General features: G+C 42.9%; 1 protein-coding gene across 1 annotated transcript in view; it reads left to right on the top strand.

Annotated features, from left to right (window-relative positions):
- The window catches only part of EXT2 (exostosin glycosyltransferase 2), a 140,552-nt gene that overhangs the window by 94,977 nt on the left and 25,321 nt on the right, over positions 1 to 20,254 (top strand). Inside the window, exon 10 of the mRNA XM_047691597.1 lies at positions 7,251 to 7,417. Within this exon, the coding sequence (XP_047547553.1) occupies positions 7,251 to 7,417 (167 nt within the window). The remainder of the gene's footprint in view (positions 1 to 7,250; positions 7,418 to 20,254) is intronic.

Genomic DNA, 20,254 nt, shown 5'->3' on the forward strand with positions numbered 1-20,254 from the left:
TGGAGCTGGGTGTTCAGTTTTAATTTTTGGTAGACCCTGCTAAGATGTAGCGGTTAATTTTATGACCAGGAGCTTAGTTTATTTTTGAAATATTTTTGGCTCTAGGGAGGAAAGCGAGCCCTCAAGTGACGAGGCCCCAGTTTTGACACGTTTAGAGACTGAACGAGCTTTTTTTTCCAGCAGTGGTTTTTAGGTCTCTGCTCGGGCTCTGGCGGGGTGGTTGTTTGGGGAGAGCACGAACCATGTTTAATCTTCTGTGGGGTGTTTGTTCAGTTGGTAAATGGGGCTGTCAGCTCTGGCCTTCATGCCAGCAAAGCCATCTGAATCTGTGTGTATGGCATTAGTAGTGTATATATTTTTTAAAAAGTAAGTCCAAGGCTTTGAAATACTAGAGGCAAAAGTGATGTTTTTCACTTTCTCTACATTTACTAAAATAAATATTGTGGTGAACATGTCTGCTGCTGGGAGGGTTAATGCAGGCAGAAATCCCACCCCCCCGCCTTTTTTTTTTTTTTTTTTTTTCCCACTCTCCAACCAAATACATTTTTCTTTTTGGTTACATTTAAGTCTAAATTGCTGGCTTTGAACTTTAAGTAAATACTTAGAGTAGGCAATAGAAGTTTCCAGTGAGCTTTCGTCACATTGGTTTTGAGCTCTGTCAGAAAAAAAAGGCAAGCCACTGCCTTCCTCCTCCCCAACTCTTCAATTTCCAAACTTGATGGATATAGAGGTTGTTTGGCTTGGCCCCTGGCCTCCCTGTGAAGGAAGCGATTACATTGTGCGTTTCAGATAGGTTTAACTCAGCCTTCTGTTTTAGCTGATTTCAGTGTTAAATTTGAATTGACCTCAGGAGCTCCCCGGCTTCAGATTATGACTTTCCTAGTTGTTAGTAGGCAGGAGGGGATGGGCCGAGTGAGTCACGATGGTCATCCCAGGGGAGGCAACAGAGAAGTAGAAGCCACAGCCACCTTGCTTTTGAGCCGAATGCAGGGACTGTGGGGAATTATGATCACGTGGACCCGCTCTACGCCAAGCAGCCCGAGCATTCCTGAAGTGAGCTTGAGGTTGGTACAGAGGTAATCTGACCATTTATTTCATTGGTCTGTGGTTGTATTTGTGACAGAGATTGTCAGGATGGGCTTGGGGTCATCTTCAGTCGTCCTCATCATTTTATAGTACCCTTGCCAAGTTGGAGGAGGAATTCTCTTTGCTTACATCTTTCTTGGCATCCAGCATGGAGAAAACCGTTAATCAATACACATTTAAAAAAAATCCTGAACACAAGGAGTTCTTTTTCTCCTTCGAGCTAGACTGAAGTTCCTGACTGTGAAGTTATCAGGTCACCTGGCTCAGCTGTTTGTTTTTCATAAATTCAGCAATGTGTTTTTCAGACTGCTTTGTGTGGATGGAAGGTGACAGTTTTATTTTGCCCGCCACAGATTCACAAGATGAGACATAAGGTACAAGGCCACACTGTCTTTCTTTGAACTCATTTAGAATTTAGAGTTTCACTTAGAATTTAGAAAGAGTAAGGAAAAAAGAGACCCGTTTGGCCTCAGCAATGGAATTAGAGCCCAAAGGTCTCTAGCTATGAACTGTGTCCTTTTTCATCCCAAGGGGCCACCTCATAGCCTCCTGTCTACACCTCTACATGCTGTCAGGAGAGAAGTGAGGTCCATAAGACTTAACCCATTTATGAAGATGAAAATGGTACACTGTTTTTATAGGCGTGTATTAAACACATTTTAAATCCCACAAACAGGAGCTGTGCTGAGTATTATCTCGTCCTTCTGGCAGACCTGCAAGGACACTGTTCTTATTCCTGTTTTACAAAAATGAAACTCAGATTAGTTGTGTAATTTGCCTGAATTGGAAAACTGTAAGTGTAGAGCCAGAAATGAGCACAGGTCTCCGTGGATCCAAAGCTCGTGTCCCTTGCACTAAGGCCCACTGTACCCACTTAGATTACCACTCAACAGTAAGAAAATCATCATGCTTTGTCCGTTCTCTGATTCAGGCTTATGTAGAAGAACTAGGTCCTTGTCAGGGGCTCAAAGAGAGGACAGTAAATCTGTTCTTTTGAAAATACTAATGGAAAGGGGGGGAAATGTTCTTTTTTTTCTCACCCACATTTTTCTCATCCTTCTGTCCTAATTTTTTAAACATTCAATATCCCATATCAGAATTACCTACTTTAAGGCAGAGAGTAATTATAATGCATATTTTTTATTTCTGCCCTCCACAGAAGGCATGCGGAAGCCCGAGAGAATGGTAGTTCCCTTTCTTGGAGGCCTATTTTATTTGAAAATGTGAAAACAAAAAACTGGGAGTTCTCTTTAGAGGCCTGTGTTGTGGTGACGACAGTGCCTAGACAGCTGGCCGTGGAGGTGGGGACGGCTTCTGCCCTGACTGACTTTTGGCTACCGGGGCCTAACTCAGAACAGGGATGGGCAGTCCCATGTCCATCTTCGCCCCACATCATCCTCTTTGACCTTCATCATTCCCTCAAACTTGTCCATGAAAGACTTTGCAGGGCAAGGGCAAGTTAGTTCTCTGTGGGTATTGTCTCGAGTAATTCTTCAGATAGCTAGGTGACAGTTATGGAAAGCCGTCTGTGGGCGGAGCATGCTGTACCCACGCGCCAAGTGAAAGTCCAAATCCCATCCAGGGTTGTGATTCATTCTTAACCGAGGCAGCCAGCCTGTTTTCTGTACGTATTGCAAAAGGAGGAGCTGTTTGTGAGATTAGCACAGACAAGGTTCCGTGTTCTTTTTATCTCATTTGTGCGCTCAATTGTCTCTGTTCTGGAGGGTTATTGTAGGGGTACTGGTGATCTAAAAGTGGATACGGAAGGTGCAAGCTGGGGGCATGCCACTGCATTGCCAGAGTAATGTGCCAGGTCTACATGGCCCACTTGGCCACCCTTACACCGAAGGCTCGGAAGAAGTCCTTTGATTCTGTAGATAGACACAAACGTTCAGAGGAAGGCCGGGCTAACAATGAGTGGATGTCTCCTGTGTGCCAGGCACTGTGCTGCTTGGGGCATTCCTGTTCATCCTCACAGTCAGCCGTGGGAGGGCAGAGTCGTTATTTTGTCTTCATAGTGGAAGGAACCAGGTTGAAAGTGACTGACTTGTTCAAGACACCGTGGCTGGTAAGGGCTACACCTGAGATGCAGAGGTCTTCCCGAAGACTGTTCTTTCTGATAGATAACTGCCTCACGAAATCCTGGACCTCAGAGGCATCTTGTTTGGTCTTTCATTTGTCAAGTAGAAATCTGACCTAATAGTACCTAATAGTACATTTCAAGTAAAAACACACATTATATTGCTCAAGGCAGTTCATCATTTCATTTTATCTCAGTTTTTCCATCAGAAGATTCTTTTTTAAATGTATTTATTTATTTTTAAAGGTTTATTTATTTGAGAGAGAAAGAGAATGTGTGCACAAGCAGGGTTGAGGCGCAGAGGGAGAGACAGAGAGAGAGAGAGAATCCTCAAGCAGACTCCGCACTGAGCATGGAGCCTGTGCATGATCCTGGAACCCTGAGATCATGACTGGAGCCACAATCAAGAGTCAGACACTCAAGAAACTGAGCAATCCAGTCACCCCACTTCATTTATTTTATCTCTAAACCCAGTGTGGGGCTCGAACTAATGACTCTAAGAGATCAAGAGTCGCATGCTTCTCTGACCGAGCCAGCCAGGCGCCCCCCATCAGAAGATTCTTACCAATTTTGAGTCTAAGTTGGTTGCCCTGTAACTTTCACCCAGCCGTTGGTCATGGTTCTAACTTTAGAGTTTGGAGAGACTAGTTCCCCTTTCATCTGATAGCCCTCCTGATATCCTGTGTATTAGGCAAGGCCCAGGTAAGAGAGAGAAACCACACAGTAACTTGAATAGGAGAAGTTTAATATAAAGAATGATTAACTAGTAACAGATAATTGGTGACTAGAGGTAAAAACTGTAAAGAGGGGGGCCTGGGTGGCTCAGTGGGTTAAGGCCTTCGGCTCGGGTCGTGATCCCAGTGTCCTGAGATCGAGCCTTGCATCGGGCTCTCTGCTCAGCGGGGAGGAGCCTGCTTCCTCCTCTCTCTCTGCCTGCCTCTCTGCCTACTTGTGATCTCTGTCTGTCAAATGAATAAATAAAATCTTAAAAAAAAAACCAAAACTGTAAAGAAAGTAGGAACCAAATTTGGAGAGTCCCTTCCCCAGCTAGCTCTGAGACTCACTCAGACTTTGTTTGATAGCACGTGATTGTAGCCTACTGCACGGTGAGGTTTGCTGAGGTGCCACAGGCCAAGTCTGGCAAACAAGAAACTTCCCGACCCCTTCAGTACCCATGGAATTCAATGGGAAACCACTGGGGTATGTTCTGAACTTGCTGGGAAATGGCGGGCTTTGGTGAAGCTCCCTGGGAACCACCCACAGGGAGGACCTCAGCCAAGCTGCTCTTGGAGGTGTCTGTAGAACCTGTCGCAGAGCTGTCCCCAGGGATGCCACTTAGCTTGCTGGAGGGAAGTGCCCCTGCATGCCTATCTTCTGGTCAAATACGGAAGGAGCAACAAGTTAAAGAGGTGTGCCCGAACCAGGAAGAAAAGCCCCCTTCCTTCTGAAGTGTCCCTCCAGAACCCTCTACTGACAGAGCCTATCATCAAGCTGGTGGGCAGAGGGGAAATGTTTACAGGATCTAGTTCCAGCATGAGAAACCAGGCAGTGAAGGGTGACGTTGACGCTGGGAGGCAGTGCATGGACAACTGGCACCGTTAGTCTCCTTAAACATTCTGTGGAAATCCTGGATTCAAGTACCTGTACTGTCCTCAGAATTCCTCCCAAACTCCTTTCCAACTTATTTGAACTTTCCCCATCTTACCATACCCAAATCGGAACACAGAGCCTTTCAGAGTGTGGTCTAGGGACCCCTGGACATCCATGAGAGCCTTTCAGGGGATGTGTGAGGTTGAAATTATTTCCATAGTAATACCAAATCACTTCCATTTCCCGTTCTTTATTCTTTCGCAAGGGGACAGAGGAGTTTTTGTGAGGCTGCATGACATGGGATAAATGGCTAGTGGGATGTGCCCTTGTGTATTCTTCTGTTTTAAAATTTCCTCAGTTTTAATCTCTTATACTAATTGTGTGTGTGTGTGTGTGTGTGTGTGTGTGTGTGTGTGTGTGTGTGTCACAGAAAGCTTCTTTGGGGTTCTCAACAATTTTTTTAAATTTAATTTTTTTTCAGTGTTCCAAATTCATTGTTTATGCACCACACCCAGTGCTCCATGCAATACATCCCCTCCATAATTCTCAACAATTTTTAAGAGAATATAGAAATCCTGACACCAAAATTTTGAGAACTGGTGGTCCAGTAGATAGAGCTATTTTCGATATTAAAATTCATGTTTCATAAGGATTTGGACAGTAGATTTATGGCAAGGGTTTAATTTATCTGGAAGAGGGAGCAGGAAGCCAACAAGAATAAGGATGGTTGTTGGAGAACACACATTGAGTTTCATTATTTTATCCCAAATCTCGAGAAGCATGAGGTTTTCATACTGCAGTAGATGGTACGTGTTCTGTTTGGTCTTTGATGCTACACAGACTTAGATTCAATCACTTACCTTATCACTTAGTAGCTCTGTAACCCCTGCCAAATTACTTAATCTCTCTGAGCCTTGTAACTGCTGCTTTGTAAAAAATTTCTGCCGCGGGGGTTTTCGGGAGGATTGGATAACATTGCATCTACGAAGTGTGTGGTATATACTATTGTTTAGTAAAGGTGTCCTCCCTCCCCCACTTATTCTTAGAAGATAGCGAGAAGGACTTGCTGACACCCCACAGGTAATGTGGGACGCAGATCTTCACTCTCTCAAGTCCTGTTCCCATCCGTTTATTCCAAAGCTCTTTATTGATAATGTGCTTCTAGGCCAGGGATGAAACTATAATTAACTACTGTTATTGATTAAGAGGCAGAGGCCCCTAGGATCATTTCTTTGGTGTTCAGTTCCATTCTTTTCCCCAAACATGCTTCTTTTGGAGTTGACTACTTTTTTTAGGCTCTGTGCTTATTTAAGACTGAATGTCTTCCCTAATTACAGGGCCCGCACTTACACAGGCTTCTTCCAGGACCCTGCTGGTGTCCCTACAACGTGTCCCATGGACACACTGTACAATATACAGAAGGAAGGTATTTCATCTGCGGGCAGTGCAGACAGCCTTTTCCCTTCTGACCCCCTGTCGCCATCCTTGTCTTCAGTATGGTGACCTTGGAGTGGCCACAGGCATTTGGGGCTTCAGGACTCACACACGCTAGATCTTTCCACAATTACACGATGGGCTTTTTGGAAGCAGTCTGATACCTAGCTTTCCTTTTTGTCATTTGACAAATGTTGTGTGAAGAACAAAGAACCTTCTGTAAAGAGCCCTGACGACTATGGACAAGGGTAGTGCGCCAAAGAGGTACTAATTTCATGCTATGCTAAATGCAACATTTTAAAATAAGGAACCTGTGGTTGAATCGCTTCAATCATTTCAAAGTAGAATGGGAAAAAAATGTAAGGCAAGTCATGGGTTGGTGTTTCTTCAGTATACCAGAAAATCCCACATAATTAGACCTAGAAACTTGATATTTACTCTGTAAATTGTTCAGGATGAGAAACCAAACCCAGTGGATCAGAGGGAAGGGGCTGTCCAGGGGATAACGTGCTAAGTTAAGAAACCTACGTCGTTCAGGAAAACCGTTTTCGCGGGGTGGATTAGAGCAGCTTGGTGTCTGTGGCTATTGCATGGTGGAGGGGCACACGGGCAGACATCTAGAACACGTACGGGCTTTGTATCTGCCAGCAGGGCAGAGGCATGCCTTGAACTGCGGTGTCCCTCACCGAAGGTAGTTTGGGGAGGTGGCCGAGCTCTGACACGACACCGTGGGCCTGACACTGGGATAGTGCGGACTCCCATCCCTTGTTGCTGTGATCTTGGGCAAGTCCTTTTGGCTTCTCCATCTCTCAGTTGTGAGTTGAAGCCATTCGTACCTCTGGTTAAGACAGTATTGAGAATTAGAAGTGTTGCAAGGACCTGGAGAGGACAGAAATATTTCAGGTTTTTCTAACAGTGCTTTTGTGAGGACTCGCCCTCCAACGGTTGTACGTGGAGGTTTGATGGCAGCCGCGGAAGTAAGTTCCATCTCGTGTGATGGTGCTTTTACCCCTCCGTCTCCTCACAGAAGAGTCACCCATGCCTGTCTTTCCCACCCCAGATTCTCTCTGGCCCAAGATCCGGGTCCCGCTGAAAGTCGTGAGGACGGCCGAGAACAAGCTGAGTAACCGCTTCTTCCCCTACGACGAAATCGAGACGGAGGCGGTCCTGGCCATCGACGACGACATCATCATGCTCACGTCGGACGAGCTGCAGTTCGGCTATGAGGTAGGGACGCTTCAGCCGTCCATGCTCACAGCTGCTGCTTCTCGCCCAGTGTCGCCGGTCCTTCCTCATCCGAAGTGTTCTGCTTCAGTCTCTTTAAGGTCATAATCCCGCAAGCCCAGTGGAATCTAAAAGCGAGGCAGGAGCGCGCGCTGTGAAGCTGTCCCTTAAAACTTTGGGGGAACCCTCTTCCGGGATGACACCCATGCCCTCCGGCCATTGGGGGGCTCCCAAGGAGAGTCCGGGCATGTTTTCAAAAGAGCATCTCTAGCTCGTGACAGACGAGCACTTAATGATGTCCCCTTGAGGAGCGCGTCCCGGCCTGGAGCAGCTGGGCGCGGCAGCGATAAAAATGTCAGTGAGCCCACGGGCTGGCGACGTGACACGCAGAAAGCAGACCCTGTGGACGGCTGCTTCCCGAGGTTTAAGTGGAGAGGCTGGCGGCCTGTCTTTGGGGAGAAACATTCTCTCTCACCGTTCATTCTGTGCGGCTGATGGATTAGGCTGGGTTCAGGGGTTAAGTATGGAGACCAGTAAAGGTCTCCCCAGGGGAAAGTGCCAGAGCCGAGGCCTGGTGAAAAGCGGTTGGAATTGATGAGCACCATCAGGGAGGATGCCGGGAGACGCATGGTGGCGGCAGGCAGAGGCCTGCGGCTGGGGGTGGGGGGTGGGGGGGGCAGCGACATCGGACCCGAGCGAGACAGAGAGCTGGCCTCAGTTAGCCACAGCCGGCACAGGGAAAGTGGTGAGATCTGTCCCCTGCCCTCGTCCTGCCCGTGAGAGGGAGGCAGCCGTCTTTTCTCGCTGACTCAGAGTTTGCTGAATTTAAGGTTCTAAAAAGTCATGAAATTGAATTAGATGAAGCCATTTGTACTCAGACTTTATTAAATGAATATGGATTGTGTATTCCTATATTTATTGCAGGAATTTATTTTCTGGGGTGCCTGGGTGGCTTTGTCGGTTGAGCATCCAGCTCTTGGTTTCCACTCAGGTCATGATCTCAGGGTCGTGGGATCGAGCTGTGCGTTGGGCTCTGTGCTCAGCTGGGTGCCTGCTGGAAAAGTCTTCCCTCTCCCTTTGCCCCTCCCCCTGTGCGCTCTCTTTCTGTCTCTCAAATAAACAAATCTTAAAGAAAAAGAGAAATTTATTTTCTAACCCTTAAGTTAAAAATGGTGCTTTTTTATGCAGCTCCATTTGAGTGTAAAAGAAATTGTTGTAGAAGAGCCAGATGTGCAACACACTTGGTTGCTGTAGTTACTGGCCAGTGAGAGGTGTGAGTGGCTAATAAAATATGTATCATCTTTCTGGGTTTATTCTCGTTCACAGGGATGTCTTTTACATGATCACATCTAGGGCATTAGATGACTTTTAGCCCTCTTATTCCCATTTTTTAAAAAAGCAAATTACCCACTTGTTTCTCTAGCCAGCTCTTGGCAGAAAGACCACTGCTTCTGCCAGGGTTTTCTCTCTTTCTTGCATATAGTGGCTTCAGACCATACTTATGTGTTTATTTTTGTGGCAAAAGGGAAGTGGAAAAAGGGAACATTGGGAACGATGTAGCCGAGACAGACAGAGTGCTCCCTCTTTAGTGTTTTCAGTTGGGCTAAGTGAAATCTAGTGAAAGAAAGGTAGCCTAATGAATGTATTCCTTTCGACCTTGAAATGAGATCATGAGATCTCATGTGTATTAAAAGTCTTGGGTTTGTTTCAGGCCTTTTCCCCTCTTTCCTCTGTTGCTCTGTGTTTGATTCCACATCACCTCAAAGGAAGTAACCGTATATCAGAGGAGTGGTGGGGAGGAAAAGCCTCATCCTCATTAATCAGAATCTTCCCAAGATGCCATAGAAGGAAAACTTTCATAACTGCCTCCATAGTCCAGTGAATATTCTGGAAGTTTACAGACATGACTTAACGATCTTCTCCCAAACCTGCAACGTGATTATTGTTTCTTGTTCTTCACTAAGATGAAACAAGGTTAGGTGCAGTCACACAGCTAATGAGTGGAAGAGTTGGAATGGAGATCCCATTGTGTCTGCACGGTACCGTCAGCCCAGAGGGTTTTACCCTGTCAGAGACCACAGGTTCATAAAACTCTCAGGAAGAGCCACAAGCCTATCAGTCGTCTCTCATGGAATTATCTTGATGTTAAGGTTTCTCAGGCATCCCTGCTGTTGGTGCTTTAGGGTAATTTTGTAAAAATTATTTCTTGCATAGTAATTAATAAAATGGACAGAGTTGGAAAGGCTCTGGGCCCAAATTTCTGCCGTTTCACTGACCAGTTAATGACCAAGGACAGGTTATTTAATCTTTCTGGATGGTAGTATACTCGTACATGAAACGGCAATAACGGTCGTGACTGCATTAGGTCATCACGTACATTAGAACGTTACACAGCGCCTCCTGCAGAGAAGGAAAACTCAGGAGCTGCTCCTCCTGCGTGGTGGGCAGTGCGCTCTGCACTTTACACGACGCCCCGTCAGCAGCTGCTACGATGGCACCTGCTAGGCTCGGTCTCATGATTCCCCTCATGAGTCTACCCTGCTTCATGGTAGAAGGTGGTTTGTTGTTTCCATTCTTCACAGGGGACATTTCTGTTCTAGAGAGGGTACCCACTTTTGTGTTGAGTCAGAAGACAGAAGATAATGATGTTCCCAAATCCCGTTTTTTATGCCAAAGCCTAGGATTATTTCATGTGGGGATTGGGAGCAAGCTTGACTGATTAGGTGAATAAATAAATCTGTTAACAAAAATGTGTGTCCTCAGGGAGTTGTGTTGGAACCCAGAGCCACTTTCCTGTGTTTAGCAAGTGTGTTGGGATTATATCTTGTGAATTGCTATTCATTCTTCAGTGTTCTCTTTGAACGTCGCTATCTCAAAGAAGCTTTCAGAGAGTCCCTAGACTAGGTTAGGTTCAGAGCACTCTATAGCTCTTGTGAGCACATAATTAATTGTGAAGTATATTGTTTGGTGTCTGCTTTTCTTCTAGAATGTAAGCCTGCAGGGGCAGGAACCATGGCTTGTTCGTGGCTCTATCCTCTGTGCCCAACCCCATTCATTCCTTTTAGCGGTTACTCAGTAATATTTGATAAATAAACAAATCTTTATTACCAGCATGCATGTGAAAGATAGGAAATAAGTTATTCTGGCCTGTCTGCCTGTCTGCTTTCCTGTGGTCTATAATCTGGATCCAGCCATTTTAGAAAACAGTTTAGAGTTTAAAAGTGTTAAGCATACATCTACCGTGTGACCCTACCATTCTTCTCATAGAGATTTACCCTGGAGAAGTAAGAGCATATGGATACACATATACTTGTACACAATATTCGTAGCAGTTTTTATTTGTAGTAGCTGGAAACTGGAGGAAAAACACTCAGTATTTATCAGATTTAAATGAATAATCCTGGTCTGTCTATACAATAGAGGGGCGCCTGGGTGGCTCAGTGGGTTAAGCCTCTGCCTTCGGCTCAGGTCATCTCAGGGTCCTGGGATAGAGCCCCGCATCGGGCTCTCTGCTCAGCAGGGAGCCTGCTTCTCCCTCCCCCCCGCCTGCCTCTCTGCCTACTTGTGATCTCTCAGTCAAATAAATAAATAAATAAATAAATCTATACAATAGAATACTACTCAGTAATAAATAATGAATGAGCTGTGGCGACGTACAAAAACATGTATGTATTTAAAAATAATTATGCTGAGTGATTGAAGCAAGATGAAAACATATTTTATGATTGCATTTACATAAAATTCTAGAAAATGCTAGCTAATGTTTAGTGATTGAAAGATCAGTGGTTGCCTGGCATAGGAGTGGGGAGAGTGAAGCTGTGAAGGGCAAGAGGGAAGAATAACAAAGGGGCAAAAAAAAAAAACTTGTAGGGGAAATGGATATGTTCATTTTCTTAACTGGAATGATGATTTTACTGATATATACAGATGTCAAAACATATAAAAGTATGCATTGTAAATAGATTCAGTTTATTGTATGTCAGCTATATTTCCAAAAAGCTATAAAAAATTATCTTCATGCAAAAGCATATAAAGAATGAAATGCTTGAAAAATGGAATGAAATGGGTGCCATATATGTTCAATGAAAACCACAAAATGTTGCAGAGAGAAATTGGAGAGCAACTGCATAATGGAAAGATGTAGCATATGAATCCATCCAGAGACTTAACTGTGAGGGAAGTGTGAGTGCTCCCCATATTCTTCCGTAGATTCGGAGCAGTCCCACTCAAAATCCCAGAAGGCTTTTTTTTTTTTTTTTAATTTAATTGAAATTGACGAGCTTGTTCTAAAATTGAAACAGAAACACAGTGAACCTGAAAAACAGCCAAAGCAATTTTGGGAAAGCAGAGCAAAGTTTTAGGACTCCCTTATTTTTTTTTTTTAAAGATTTTATTTATTTATTTGTCAGAGAGAGAGAGGGAGAGAGAGCGAGCACAGGCAGACAGAATGGCAGGCAGAGGCAGAGGGAGAAGCAGGCTCCCTGATGAGCAAGGAGCCCGATGTGGGACTCGATCCCAGGACGCTGGGATCATGACCTGAGCCGAAGGCAGCTGCTTAACCAACTGAACCACCCAGGCGTCCCCTAGGACTCCCTTATTTTAAGAATTACTGTAAAGCTACAGTAATCAAGACACTGTGGTATTGTTGTCAACTTAGACATATACATCAATGAGACAGAATAAAGAGTCCAGAAATAGAACACACATGTACGGTCAACTGATCTTCAACAAAGGACCCAAGTCTTGGGGTTCAATAGAGATGGGACAGTCTTTTTCACTAAAGTGATGCTGGAACAATGTGATATCCTTATGTCAAAGAAAAAAAAAATCATGACCCTCACCTCACACTGTATATAAAAGTTTAACTAGTCCTAAGAATGGAAATTTAAAAACTTCTTGAAGAAAACAGAGGAGAAAACCGTAGTGTGTCTAGGCTAAGCAAGGATACTGAAATAGGAAACAAGTAGATGACTTATAAAAGAATAGATAAGTTGGACTTCTTCAAAATTAACAATATTTGCAAAGATACTTTTTGGGAAAATTTTTTTCAGAACATATATGTGATAAAGAACTTTTATCTGGGCTGCCTCCCTGGGTCAGTTGCTTGAGTGTCTAGCTCTTAGTTCCAGCTCAGGTCATGATCTCAGGGTCCTAGGATTGAGCCTCATGTTGGGCTCCTTGCTCAGTGGGGAATCTGCTTGAGATTCTCTCCCTTTGCCCCTTCCCTCGGTCTCTCTCTCTCTCTAAATAAATAAATCTTAAAAAAAAAACAAAAAACTTGTATCCAACATATATATAAAGAATTCTCACAACTCAGTAAGAAGAAAACAAAGAAGTTAATTTTTTAAAAAAATGGGCAAAAGATTTGAGCAGTTACTTCACCAAAGAAGATATGTAGAGATAAAGTGACATATGAAAAAATTCTCCACATCATAGTCATTAGGGCAATTCTAAAATAAAAGCACAAAAAGTTACCAAGACATACCCCCTAGAATGACTAAATAAAATTTAAAAAACTGACAGTACCACGTGTTGATAAGGCTGTGGACCCACTAGAATTCTCTTATGTTATTGGTAAAAATGTGAAATGGTGCAACTGATTTGGAAAACAGTTCAGTTTCTCATGAAGCTAAACATCTACTTTTCATATGATGCAGCTTCTGAAAGAAGTTAAAAATGTACAACTTTACACAGACACTTGTACTCATTATTCATAGCCTTATTCATAAGATCCAGAACTGTATATATCAGCTGGCAAATGGGAGAATGAATTGTGGAATATGTATGCAATGGAATACTACTCAGCAAGAAAGAGAAATGAACTACTGATATATGGAGCAACATGGAAAAATCCAAAATCATTATGCCAAGTGAATGAAGGCAGATGCAAAAAAGTACTTCTTGTGTGTGTCCATGTATATGAAATTCTAGAGTAGGAGGAACTATTTTGCCAGGAGTAGGGTGTGGGATTGACAATAGAATAGAAAGGAACTTCTCAGAGAGTGGAAATGTTCTAGCCTATGATTGTGATGGTAGTTTTATGACTCTGTACAGTTGTCAAAACATACTTAAAATTGGTGATTTTATTGTAAGTGCATTTCAAAGCTGAAAAAATTGTGGGATGCAACTAAAGTGGTTCTTCGCGGAAACTTATAGCATTAAATGCTTGTATTAGGAAAGAAGAAAGGTCTAAAAGCAATCAATCACCTAAAGTTTGTTCTCCTCTAAGGACTTAGAAAAAGAAGAATAAATTATACCCAAAGCAAGTAGAAGGAAAGAATAAAAATAAATGCTAAGAAAGTCAGTGAAGTAGAAAACAGAGAAAGTTAACAGATCCAAAAATTGACCTTTGGGAAAGATTAACAAAATTGATAAAACCCCTCGCCAGAACATTCAAAAAAAGAAAACATAAATTATCATTGTTGCGAATAAAAAGGAATTAAAGAAGGATTGCTATTATAGATCCTACAGACATTAAAAGAATAATGAGAATATTATTAAAATTTACATGAGAGTAAGAATTCTTTTGAAAATTATAACTTAGCATAAAATTGAATAGAATTATATAATTTTCTATTAAAAAAACTGAGGTTATCAAAATCTTCCTATAAAGAAAACTCCAGGCCCAGATGGTTTTACTGGTGATTTCTTGAGAATAAAGTGATAGTTTTAGGTTGGAAAGAAAATTAGATACTCTATCTTGCTCACTTTTAGTTACAGGTGAGGCCTATCCATAAGCCATATGAAGCCCAAAAGTGACATGCCCAGTGCCATCCAGTTAACAGGTGACACTAATAGGGCTTAAATTCATTTTAGTGATATTTACACTGTATCACGTCACTTATAAAAATGTCATTATATAACTGAGCTTACAGAGAAAACCAATTATATAGAATTATAATAATCATTATTTAACTATTCTTTTTATTAGCTGTGTACCACTCAAACCCAATTGTTGAAATCTCTCTGTGGTGAAGATAACAACACCTGAACATTTTCTTTGTTATTCTAATATTCACAAACAAGAGTCCATATCAGTCAGGAAAATAGAGTCCATAAAAATTTTTCCAATAGAATTGATTTAATATATGAAATTTTCTAATACAAGGTATCAGAGAGCTTGAGAGAGCAAAAGGGAACCCTGAAAGTGTAAAGAGATGATAACTCCAGGACTCAAGGAATAAAGGAAAGGCGGGAAGTGGCTGGGGTCATTAGAACCTACAGGCTTAGAAGAGAGTCCTTCTTCTTTCCCAGCGGTGGGCCTTAGACCTTCGTAAGGGGCCACTGGTTAGTTTCTGCTAGTAGTTCTGAGCATCCAGATGAGACTGGTTCTGGCATGCTGGAAGAACCTAGAACCACCTCCTGTTGGGGTGAAATGCCACACTGCTGGAAAAAGCAGGCAAGCTGGGAAGTAATTCCCTTCTTCATTTCTCCAGTTCTCCAGTCTCTCCCTGGTGTCCCCCTATTGACAGAACCTGGCAAAAATGAGATATTTGCAGTCTCAGCCCCAGGATCACAAAACAGAATTTAGGAGGAGTTGGGGCTTCAAGACAACAGCTTACTAACTAGCACAGCCTACCCACCTTTACTTACTTAGTGTCCATGCACACCCTTGTACACATGTTTGAACTTCCTTACAGCAATAATAACAACCTTATTCTTTCACTAAGAAGATGACCTGTCCTTCACACATAGAAAGACCTCTCATTCTTTCCCCCAAAATGGGAGACACAAAGTCCCAAAGTTCATATCAAATTTCTGGGTAATTACTAAGTCCTTCTTTAGTCACAAGTCTACTTGAGTATTCTATAACTTAGTGAATGAATGATAGACTTCCAGTTCTGGATGAGATTGCATAAACACATTTTACCCTATTCCTGGAGAAAGAAGTCAGGCTTGCAAGGGCCCTCAGGACTTGAGGGATGCCCCAGCAATGAGTTTCCTTGGCTCCTTCCATTCCTCTCTTTTCTCCCTGTCTCCCTCCTTATCATCCTTCTGTATAACCCCAGCCTCAGTACTAGGAAGGCCGTAACATATAGATAAAAACGTAACAGATGGCAACAAACAGAAATCAACAACAACAAGAAAAACCCACTTTCTCTTGCCAGAGGACTGGGAAGAGGGCAGCCCTGTGATGCAGCCCTTTTGACTGTATCCACTCGGCTCCATGCAGTTGCCATGAAAAAACCATTCATAGCCCTGCCAAGTAGGTGCTATGTCTGTGGAGGTTGTTGTGCGGAGCCCTGCTGGCCATCCTCCCCCTGCATGAACAGGAGCAGAGACTCTTTCCGTGCTCCCCTCTCCACTGTTCATGCCCACATGAGCATCAGCCCACATGAGCATCAGCCAAGAGGCAGGTGCAGAGACTGTGGAGCAGGTGTTCTGTCCACCATCCCCAGCCTGCAACAAGTCAGCCTCATCCTTCCCAGAGTGAGAGTGAGCTGAGAACAGGATTATTTAAATGCATGTTGAAGTCCTTGGGGGGGCACTCTGGCCTCTCCTTTCAAAGCAGCCCATGGATGGAACTGAGTAGAATCAACCCAGCAAAACCTTTGAGAAATAAGAAAATGGTGGTGTGGAATACCAACCAGGTTTCAAAATTTAGCCTCCGGCTACCACACAAGGTGGGTAGACAGAAGAGCACTATCAAGTCTTTGAAAACTGAATTGTTATTCAGTCTACAGCCCACAAAGGTGGGTCAGGACACACGTTTTGAACCTAAACTCCCTGCTCAAATAGGGAAATTTAAAAGGAACAGAGTCTCATATTATTCAAATGTAATATTCAAAATGTTCAAGATACAATCCAAAATTACTTGTCATACCAAAAATCAGGAAAATTGAAGTTTTGTGAGAAAAAAACCACAGATGCCAACACCAAGATGACACAGATGCTGGAATTATTTGACAAGGGTTTTAAAACCACGATCCTAAAAGATCCTCTGATAGACAATTAATGATCACTGTTGAAACAAATGGAAAATAGAAAGTCTCAGCAAAGAAACATATCCAAAGGACAACCAGCTGGAAATTACAGAACTGAAAATTACAGAAAACGAAATTTAAAATTTACTGATGGGCTCAGTGGGTGAATGGAGATAATGGGAAAGAATTAATGAACTTGAGGATGAATCAATAGAAATTATCCAATCCAAACAACAGAGAGAAAGTAGATTGAAAAAAAAAAATGAACAGAGTCTCAAGAATCTGTGGGATAATCACAAAAGATACATTTGTGTCATCAGAGTCTCAGAAGGAGAAGTGAAAGAAAGTGGTGCTGAAAAAAATACTTGAAGAAATAATGCCTAAAAACTTCCAGAATTTGGCAAAGGACGTTGCATTCACAGATTCAAGAAAATAAAGAAACCACAGACATCCGAGGAGTAAATTGTATAAATATATGTACATCGTGTAAACTGAAGTTGTGACAGGAATGCATATATCAAGAGACTAATAAATTGGTACACACGCACAGCATGCAGCACATGGCAGGCACGCAGGGTGAGGAGAAGATGCTTGAGTCTGCTTGAGTCAGAAGAGACTGCTACGGTCTCTGCACCTGTCTCCCCTGGGGTGAGACCAGAGTTGATGTAATTTCTAACTTTCCTCTTGCCTGTCCATTCTGTGTTCCTTTTGCTCTCCGCCAGCACTCTAGCACGTTCCTTACAGACCCAGTCAGTGTCTTTAATGGCTCCAGCACTATTCAGACTTCCTGTTTCTTCTTGTGTTCATTTTGAGATCTTAGGCTTTTCAGGGAATCTCTTCATTTCATTTGAGCTGTAAAACGTATTGCTATGAAGTCAGTCACGATATTATCTTATTGTTGTTTCAGGTCTAGAGGATCTGGAATGATGGTCTCTTTTTCACTCCTGGTATTGGTCATGTTGTTTTCACTCTGTGTCTTGGTCAGTGCTGTTAGAGGTATAGCAGTGCCATAATCTTTGCAGAGAGTCAGCCTATGATCTTGTTGATTTTTCCTTATTGTTGGTTTGCTTGGTCCTTCATTAACTTTCCCTGATTAGTTTCTTCCTCTGTGTTCATGAGTTTGAGTTGCCATTATTGTCCTAGTCTTTCAACTTGATGGTTTAGATCATTGATCTCAATATTTATTTTTCCAGTGTATGCATTTAAAGCTGTAAATTTCTTGGTAATTACTGCTTTTGGTGTATTTCCAAGTCTTGATTTGTCATATTTTTATTATCCTTAAGTTTAAAATATTTTCTAATTTCCATTGTAATATCTTCTTTGACCCATAGTTATATAAAAGTATATTGCTTACTTTTGCCAGTTTTTAAAGTTATCTTTTTTTTCAATTAATTTCTGATTTGATTCTACCCTGATAATCCATATGGCTTCATTGTTTTGAAATTTACTGACTCTACAATCCAGTGAAAAGATTCGTTTTGGTAAGTGTTCTGTGTGCACCTAAAAAGAGTTTACCTTCTGCAGTTACAGATTTAATGATCTGAGAGGTCATCTAGGTACGATTAGTTATCTTGGCACTTTTAATTTAATTTAAAAATTTTAAAGGTTTTATTTTAATTCCAGTTAGTTAACACACAATGAAATATTATTTTCAGGTGTATAATATAGTCAGTCGTTCCACACTTCCATAAAATACCTGGCACTCCTTAATATCCCCATCACCTATCTCCCCCCAACCCCCAGTCCCAGCCACCTCCTCTCTGGTCACCACCAGTTTGTTCTCTGTAGTTGAACTTTTAATTTGAATGTAATCAACATATCCCTCTGCTCGTTCTTCTCCAAAATAGGCATGTCCATTTCTTCTGTTATTTCTGCCCCCTCTCCCCTGGCCTCTGTCATTTATGTGGTAAATTCATTATCTATATTTAAATTTTAAAAAGTAGCTTAAATATTTAATATGTGAGAACCAAAGAGAAACGATGCAACAGACCTTTCTCAGTGTGGCTCCAAAGAATTTTTTTAAGGAATCTGGAGAGACAGAAGTATCCCTCCTTCTGGGAATTTTTCAGAAAGAGGGAGCCAGCAGTCTTCCCAGTATCTAGAACGGTTTTATTAGTGCTGCCAGGAGACGGAATAATTGAGCAGATGACTTCCTGAAATCCCTTCAGGGGTAATGAATCTGAAGGGTAACGGTATGCAGCCATTCCATGTGAAGAAGTGGCAAACTTCTGTGCCCATGACGTGACAGCCTCCTTCACTTCCCCGTGAAACACGACAGGATCGCATCGTGAGGCTATAGGGAGGCCATGGGCAGCAGCACGTCAGGAATCCAAGGGGGAGCACAGCCGATCCTTTAATGGAGGACCACCAGAGCAGAGAGGACAGTGAGCCCGGGCCTGTTCAGGTCGTGGTTCAGCTGTTGAGTCTTCAGAGGCCTAACATGTACTCAGGCGCAGAGCTCCAGCGCAGTTGTCCCAGACGTGAGGGCGTGGTAGGACCGCTTTCGTTAGAGGGGTGGAAGCATCGGCGTCCAGAGACCATTTGAAAGTGATGGGCTCCAGGGCCTGCTTAAGGAACATAGAGCAGAGACCCAAGGGAACTCGCAGACTGCACGCTTCCCTCGCGTGCGCCTCGTGTATGAGGTAAGAGAGAGTGGACTCAAGAACCCCTTTCCAGAAGGTGGTTTACTAGAGCTCAGCTAGGTGATGTTAGTCGTGTCTCCTGAGGCCTGTAGATGGGCTGAGAGGACCGGGATCGCTGTGGGCCTGGTGACCGTTCACGGTGTGGTATCAGAATGTGAAGGGACCTCCGAGATCGTCCTGTCACTTGATGCTTTATTGCTTAGGAAACCGCAGTGCAGGGGGCACAGTTACTTCTTTAAGGTGTGAAATGGACATTGTCTGTCCCCCTGAAGGGACACAACAGCAAGTGCCTGGGGATGAAAGGCCAGGCCACAGAGGAGAGACCTTCTGCCTTCCAGTGGCTGTGATTTGAGCCCACAGACATGTAGATTCGAGACCTAATCCTAGGGATCATTATTTATTTAATTGGAAGGAAACACAGGGGTCATTTGCCTGTTTACATGGGTCGTATTCCCTGTTGGAAGGCAGAGGGTTTGGGAAATGTTGCGTTCCCTCTCCAGCCCTGAAATCAGGAGCTGAAGAATGCTCTTCTCTGGCCCTGCGTGTTTCTGACTTGTTTGACAAGCTCTAGTGAGCTACCAGATGTGGAAATTCTTTTCAGCCTAGGATAATTTATTTATCTGTTTATGTATTTTACCAGGAAAGTATCTATTGAGTTCTTGATACTCATTTGCAAGGAACTCCTAGGGGAGCAGTAGCCAAGTATAGTGTTACTTGAGTGTTTGATTTTTTTTTTTTTTTTAAGTCTGTCTGCGTTTACTTCAAAACTAAAGAGCTGGGAAATAAAATGCAACTTGTTCCTCCTCCCCTCCCCCGCCTTAAAGAGAGTTTAAAACATGTGGCAGAAAATGAGCCAGGCGGACTTGGCTGAGTGTATGAACCCGTGAATTTATTTTTCCTTTCATACTTTGATCCTCATTTCCAACCATAAAAATTATTAGTAGCACTTAAGTGTTGAACATTTTTCACCTGAGAGATGTAGAACGCTCTTGGCTAATAGTACCGGTTATAAAGTCAGAGCTTCACGTGGTGATGGGAATTGGCTTAGAGCGACTGTGTGTTTTTAGGCGCACAAAAGGCTGATGCCTTCCTTTTACTGCCTGGGTTTCCCATAGGTGGCAGACGCCAGCTGAACCTCTTGGATACTAATAAATTATGAGAATTTATATTATTTTGTTCACAACTTCACTAGGTTAGAGCAACTATATACTTTCAATGAATCATGGCAAGCAAAATCGCGTAGAATATCCCACTTTTTTTCCTGGAAAATATAA

Source organism: Lutra lutra, chromosome 10, assembly GCF_902655055.1.
Source record: "Lutra lutra chromosome 10, mLutLut1.2, whole genome shotgun sequence".
Classification (NCBI taxonomy): Eukaryota; Metazoa; Chordata; class Mammalia; order Carnivora; family Mustelidae; genus Lutra; species Lutra lutra.